Source organism: Chrysemys picta, chromosome 8 (genome assembly GCF_011386835.1).
Source record: "Chrysemys picta bellii isolate R12L10 chromosome 8, ASM1138683v2, whole genome shotgun sequence".
Taxonomy (NCBI): domain Eukaryota; kingdom Metazoa; phylum Chordata; order Testudines; family Emydidae; genus Chrysemys; species Chrysemys picta.
Genome location: NC_088798.1, coordinates 94,567,838 through 94,575,590, shown reverse-complemented (window position 1 = coordinate 94,575,590; position 7,753 = coordinate 94,567,838). Strand labels below are relative to the sequence as shown.

General features: G+C 36.9%; 1 protein-coding gene across 5 annotated transcripts in view; it reads right to left on the bottom strand.

The window, feature by feature from the left end:
• Window positions 1-930: 930 nt before the first annotated feature.
• NR3C1 (nuclear receptor subfamily 3 group C member 1) overlaps window positions 931-7,753 on the bottom strand; it is a 153,018-nt gene continuing 146,195 nt past the window's right edge. For all 5 annotated transcript variants that reach the window (XM_024107831.3, XM_005302851.5, XM_042850862.2 and 2 more), the window contains exons 8-9: window positions 5,977-6,134; window positions 931-5,311 (exon numbers count right to left, since the gene is read on the bottom strand). In XM_024107831.3, coding sequence (XP_023963599.1) covers window positions 5,159-5,311; window positions 5,977-6,134 — 311 coding nt within the window. In that variant the 3' untranslated portion in view covers window positions 931-5,158. The remainder of the gene's footprint in view (window positions 5,312-5,976; window positions 6,135-7,753) is intronic.

Genomic DNA, 7,753 nt, shown 5'->3' with positions numbered 1-7,753 from the left:
ATGGAGCCTAGCATAGCAGTCAAAACATTCTCAACTGCAGCCCTAGACAGTGCAATTGCATTTTTATTTTAGTTTTCTCTTGTGGCTGCAGATGTGTTAAACAGCAGCAGATCCAGACACTCAGCACAATGCAGAAACAGGGTCACATTTCATCTTAAAGGGCAGGATTTGATGGGAACTATCATGGACAATCAAGCATGGGTAGATAGTGGTCAGCCCGTCTCAGAGACTAACAGCCACGGGATAGGCCGCAGTCTAGGACTTTACCCTGTTATCACAGTACAGACCACATGTGAAAATGGTTTGGTCATTACTGTTGTAATGGTATAATTACTGCAGACTTATCTCTCAAGTTTTTGCTGCTCCCTCTTTTATTACTGCTGTGCAAACACAGACTATTCAAACTATGTTGGAACTACGCCTAAACGGATTTATACTGTAAACAATGCTTTGTTGAAGACATTTATTCACAATGCTTTCTAGATGCATCTTACAGATGCAGAAAAGAAGTGTCCAGTGGCTACTGTTTGGATTTTCCTCCTTGCATTAACCCTTTCAGCTTCCCACACAGTCCCACAGCAAGGACCTTTTCTTTCCATCATTTACAACTTCAAATTCTTCAGAAAAATTGTAATTCTAGCAGGCACTCTATTTCTAAATCAATTTGTTTTTCCGGTATCGATTTTAATTCTAATGATTTTCTTACTTTGATTTAGTTTTACTGAAAGGGCTGTTAAATCTGCACATTTCAGTTAATTTGAGTTTAGCTGTCAGAAATTCTTGCACTCCATAACTTAACTACAGAAGAGACTGGCTTTAGACCAATAAGATGTTAATTCCTGTGTATGTGGTGATTGGAGAAGAATAAAATAAATTGATTTAACTGGGTTCAATCTTTGTCAGGTACACAACAAAAACTCTACCAAAGCATTTTGGAGCTATTTAATGAAAAAAGCAGAATTTTATTATGTGATTTCTGTCCATTATTTGGCATTGCTGTAAATGGTTCACATTTACTGCAACTTCTGTACAGATGTGTGGTTTTGTATTACCAGAACAGCAAATTTAAATGAAAAATAAATGTTCAACAGTTCCACACAAGATATTACAGTCCAACATTTCACTGAGTAGGTGAAAACTACAGAATTGTAACTACAGAATTATTCAGCATGAATAAAAAACTACAACTTTTATTTTTAAACAGGAGTCACTGGTTTTAATTTTTACACTGTTTAAAATTACTGTGATAAAAAATAATGAAAAAAGCTTTTTAATATGCCATACACCAGTATAATATAGGCTCTGTCCCCATTATATATCTTTTGTTTAATATACAAAATAGAATAATGACACACTGTTGAATCTATGCAGTTAAGCAAATTAGTTTAGGGTTGGGGTATATTTTCATACATACAGCCTTTTATCAGAAGTAAAACCCTCCAAGCATTTATTTTTTTAAAAAAACTGTTGTAAAGAGGCTCTATTCCTATCCTGAAAAATTCGTTCCTATGTGACATCAATGATGCATCAATAACTGGCTTTGGACTTGACAAATGGTGGCGCTTTTAACCACTCAACTAGTATAGAATACAATCCCTTTAAACATTCTTTCATTGGGTTGGCTCCTGCAGTCCTAGCTCACACAAACAGTTCCACTGAAGTGTGGCTAAGGGGAAACAGGATTTGGGCCACTGCTCCTCACTGCTCCAGGCACTTTCTCCTCCTCCTCACCCATTCTCAACACTTCATTTTTGTGAGACTAGAGAGGCTATTATTTAAGCTAGGTTGGCACTTAGTCCCATACATTCTTCCTCTCTTACCAGTTGCAAAGTAGACTCTAAGTAGAATTTTGTTTTACAAAAACACTGTACAAGATTAAAAGTTCCTCCTCTCTCCATCCCATGCCCTGGCTTATCCTATGTAAGGCCATTCCTTTCAGTTTCCATGTGCAATTATAACATACAGCATGTATCTTTAGGGCTGTCCAAATGTCCCTTTGTCAGATGTATGCATTATGTGATAAGGCACTGAAGAGACAGAAATCAGGATTCTCTCTGCTTTAGCTAAAGTGTAGGTTTTTCCCAGTGCTAAAAGACTAATCGTGCAGGGAACACGTAACATTTCACTGATTGCTAAATGATTACATATTTAAAATGGTGTGGATTTAAGACTTTAACAGCACATACAGAATAAATTCTCTCTTCCGACATCACAGTTTCCTCTTTTCTTTGAATCCATAACTCAAAAATGAATATATGGGCACACAGATCAAAGGGGTTAGAGCCTCTTTCCTCTGAAGTACTTATTCTCACAAGGTAATACTATTTTGTTCATGTACATTTCAGTTACTTTTCTATTGACAAACAAATAACAGCACATACCTTTGTCCACACACACTATGAAATTTCTTGAGAGCTCGAATTGAGGTATCGGGGACTAAAATGAGAGATTAATGCATCGGAGTGTCTCAGATTAAGTTTTAGATCATTCTCTGAAATAAGAACAGTTTTCAAGCTCATCCTTTTAATTAAAGAGCCTTTTTTAAAGCAAACACTATGAATCTCCTAACTGTGCCTCAAACAGCATAAATATTTTCATCCAGTTGGGTTGCCAATGATAGTTAAAATACTTTTTGAGGTTTAGCTTAACTGTTACAAAATGTACATATTCTTTAGAGATCATTCAGAGAGAACAGAATGATTTTTTAAAATTAAATGTGATATTTTACTCACAAGTACTGAATACATCTTTTTAATAGGTATAACATTCAAAAAAGATGTAAGAAACGACAAAAATGCAGTTCCCTATTTCACTTGGAAACAAACTTTTGCTGAACAATAGAAATGTATTAGTGTATTGTGAACACCCTATGCTCTATATTTACATAATGCTGGTACCTGTATGCATATTATTGCCAATTTTTTCAAACTGTTTTTGCTCATGCCATGTGAGGCCGTATGTGAAATTAACCCCATAAGTTCATACATCTTTTCTGTTTACATTTTTTTTGCAGTAGAGGTCAAGTAAACCTACAAAGTCTGAAGATTTACTATTGGAATGTGAAGGGTAACCAACCGTGGGTTCCAAGTTCCAAGTTGTGGTTCTATACAGTGATCTAATGAACGTACATTTCAGCCCTAGGAATAACCCACTCAGCATGGGTTTCTTCCTTAAAAAAAAAAAAAGTACCTCTTTGGATACTTAACACCTATGCTGCTAGCATTAATACTTCCAGAAAAACCACAATTCGTATGGGTTACCATTCAGCATATTTGTGACCCCTACAAAAACTATAATCATGTGTCATGATAAAGCAATCTGTCATCTAAAAATCACTTATTATACACTATACAAGCTATTTAACAATCATTCAATAAATTGCTTTTAAAGCTGCAGTAGCCCTTCCCTTATTTGCTTAGATTAGTGAATATACCAATTACATATATTTGAAACTATAACTAAATATAAAAATATATTAGCGATTTCATATTTTATCAATTAGATTCCCCCCCCCATTTTTTATTACACAAATAATTGGGCCACTTTGAATAAAAATCTAATTTCAGGGTGGCTTAGTAAGTATTTAAATTATGCTTATACAGAAAGTTGTTAAGGTGCACATAGAAAGGGCTACTACAGCTTCTAAACTATTTAAAACATCATCAATGGTGACAAGAAAGTAGTTCACAATACATATGGTAATTTTATGGCACACTAGTAATTTGACATGACGGGATGCAGCCTTACAAAGACAGAAGTCTGACGTATAATTCTAAACTACAAAATCAGTAGCAGAACCTTCCTGCTCTCCAGGAAAAGAAGATGAACCAATCAGTGACAGATGAAAGTGTGAAAATGGGTGACTAACCACACTCAGGTCTGAGGATTGTATACCCAGCAAGTTACAATGTGTCAGTATAATTGGTCTGTTTCACTGTCTGCTTAAAGGTAAAGGTCTAATTGAAGAAAACCCTTCAAGAACCAACACAATATTAAAAAAATTCTAGGCATAATTACAAGTCTGTCTCATAAGCCAATAATATTTTTCCATATCAACTTGTATGATGAGACATTTATGTGTATGGAAAATGTGAATTTCTTCACACACAGCTTTTTTTTTAAGCTATACATATTTTTGTGAAAGTTTCCTGATGGGCAGTCAGGACTGATCATGACATCGATGCAGCCCAAGACTACTGCACATATGGCTGTTGTATTATATGCAAAAATCAGCTTTGTTTTTTGTATAAAATAACCTGCTCATTTACATCCAATTAGGACTGGGCTAATTTTCTATGATCTGTATACCCAACACATTTTCACATATACCGTAAGTGTGTGTTTCATTCATGTCTACTTGGGTTAGATTCGAGCATACTCTCCCCTCCACCCTAAAAAAAAAAAAAAACCAAACACAAAAAAAACCAAGCCAAATTTTTATGGTCATCTTCACAATTAAAGCATCAGGTTAGAAAATCCAACCCATTTTCACATGAATATGCTCAAGGATTAATGGCTAGAGGTCATTTAGGAAAGCTACAAGCTGCCCCACCTTAAAAAATAGTTGTACAATAGGCATCTTGAAGTATTACAAAAAATTATGTAAGAAAAAATGAGCAAGCCTAGTTCACGGTATATAAAGTTAAAGGAAATTGCTAAAACCAGACAGTAATAGCTATAAAAGGCACAACTTCCCTTTTCTGATATACACTTGTAAACTTTCTTCAGGTTACATGCATAAATCAAAATGCTACCTTAACTATACAAAAAACCCAAACCATTTTACTGGGAAACCCCCTCCCCCAGAAAATGTTATCCAGCCAACTGCAGAAATTGCTAGCAGAATGCTCGTAAGTCAGCCTCAGATCTTGACACCAGTAGTTTTGGAGCAGCCGTGGATGTTGCACTAGGGGGAGAAATCCAATTCCTAGCACATAAGGGTTATTTACCTTTCCTTTCCTCTCCCTCCCCATTCTAATCTTCCAATGTGAGCAATCTGCTGCTTCTGTAGCTTAAGTCTTGGCCCTCTGTAAACCACATGTAGTGCATAATTACAAAAGAAACACCGTTGCAAGACAAAATTAACAAGTCTGATCGTTTGTACAAAAAAAGCTATAGTTTGACTTTTTCTTAAGGCAATCTTTTTGTATTAAGGCAGTCACTTTTGATGAAATAAGAGTTTCTTGATATTTCCATTTGAATATTTTGGTATCTGATTGCTGATGATTTCTGCCAACATCTCTGGGAACTCAATGCTCATGGATTTATCCAAAAACGTTTGGAAGCAAAAGCTTAGAAGATTTTCAACCACCTATAATGGATAAAGAGAAGATTTAGTCTCACACCAATGCAGAAAGAAAAAACACTGCTTTGGTACTGTATTTCTTCATTGTTATTCATATTTTCCTATAATGGGGGTCTTGTATATACCACTCTAAAATGGGGATAAACACAAAATATTTGAAAACTTAGCTAAAACATTCATATTTAAAGGCTGTAATGTTATATTGACTACTGTGTCATTCTGTAATAACATACATAAAAGGATAGGATAAAAACATTATCTATAATAGATTTTAAAAGATTTTTGTGTTACTCTATTTTAAAAGAGACACAATCAACTTTAAATCTAGTCAGTTTCAAAACAGAAGTTAAAAGTAGTTTCAAGTACTATCCTGCACTTGCCCGAGACTGTCTGTCAAAATTCTGTGAAGTGCAAAAAGTAAATAAACTAAAAAACAACAAAATTCTCTAATAATTTCCTATTAATCTTCTTAGACAAAAAAGACAAAAAATACACTTCTGATTTTTTTTTAAGCTGACAGTGTCCCTTTAACATGTACTCATTACAAAAACTTCAGAAAACAAAATATTTTATCTTAACCATTCTACGTGGTCTGATAAGTTCAGGTTCTAAGGGCACAGTACCTTTCTTATCTATACAGAACATATACAGTGCACATTTAAAAAACTTACATCATGCATGGAGTCCAAAAGTTTAGTCAGTTGATAAAATCTCTGCCAGTTCTGGCTCGAGTTCCCCTCTCTCTTCACTATGGCTTTCCCCAGCTCTTTGATGTACGTCATACGAATCTCATCAAACAGAGCCTGACTCTTCAGGCCCTCCTTGGGAACTGAAATATTGAAATTAACCTTTGAGATGTTACAGATCTCAGCTGGTTCTACTATACATGTGGTTATAAAAGTGCTCTTTTCACATTAATTCCATGACAAAATGGCAAAGGGGAATACAATCTGGGACTTATATTTTAATATGTATCTGGGCCTAAGCAGGATTTGTCCTGCAATTGCACTTCCTGACATCTCTGGGCCATTTGAGGTACAGATCTGGGCACCTAAACTGACGGTAGAGAGCCTCTCTCTTCTGTGCTCTGAAAGCTTCTTCCCCTGGTGGGCTCAGACAGCCTGGATGAGGCAGCTGCTCAATTAGAATGCAGAGGAGATAAGAACTGGATGGGAGGTGGAGAGTAGATTAGGGAGAAAGAGCCTGGGAGTGAATTAAGGAGCTGGTGGAGGGAAGACTGGGGCAGACAGGGCAATGAGACTGGAAATGGGAGGGAGGGAAGAAGAGCCTGGGGAAGGAATGGTAGATGTGTGAAGGGGGGTACAGGAGCCAGTATGGAGAGTTTGGGGTTGGTATCCAGTGGGGCACGGGAAAGGCGGTGGGGGTAGAAGTGGAGACAGATCAGACAGGGAGGTAGTGTGTTTGTGACACGAGAACTGGGACTGGCTGGGCAGAGCCTGGGACAAGGAGGGCGGACATCTTTGAAACACTCTTACAAAAATATCTCATCCCCCTCTAGTGATGGCCCACACAGAGGATGACAACCTACTACTGCTATCAGTTACTCCATAAGTTCATGTGGCAGATATCTGCATAGTGAATCTAAATGTCCCAACCTGCTGATGACCCATGTATGTCAATATGATGCCATATGATGGAATATGGTTTTTCCAGTTTATTTTTTAAAAAACTAAGAAATTTTACACCCCCCCACCCCGCCTCCACTGGTAAAAGAGATTTATTAAGACTACAAAGTCAAGCACTCAAAAGTTAGGAAATGCTAGAGGTAAGGTTGTCTGTGGAAGCTTAATTTTGCCTGCTTGCGGAAATGCATCACGATACAGTCTTTAATTATATGAACACATACTATTTTTTCCACACAAACATTCCCTCATTCAGTGTAGTGTGGACCCACTCCATGGATGAATCAGGGCTGTGTAGTGAAGAAAATTGTTGACTGTAGGGCCCCTGCCTCATGTGTTTGCAGAAGTTGGAAGATGTAAAATGAATGAGACAGGAACTGCAGGAAGAGAAAGGATGGTCTCACAGTAAAGGTAGCCAAATGCTGCCCTGGGGAATTGGATTCTATCCCTCCTTCTGACATAGAATCCCAATGTGATGCTAGGCAAGTCACTTAAACCAATCTCTTCACTGGTGGTCACTAATTGGTGATCATTTCTGGGTACCTGACTTGAAACTCTGTGGTCTGATTTACTGAAGTGCTTATCATTTGCAATTGAAGTCAATGGGAGCTGTGTCTTGAACATACAAAGTGCTATGTTACAAGCCTTAAACATCAGGTCATAGGAGTCTCAAAGTGGATACTTTTGACCTTAATCCTCTCTGTACCACATCTGTAAATTGGGGCTAATGCGCCCCTCATCTCACGAGTGTTCTGAGAAAATAAATTCATTATTCTTTGTGAAACACTAAGATACTGTAGTCATG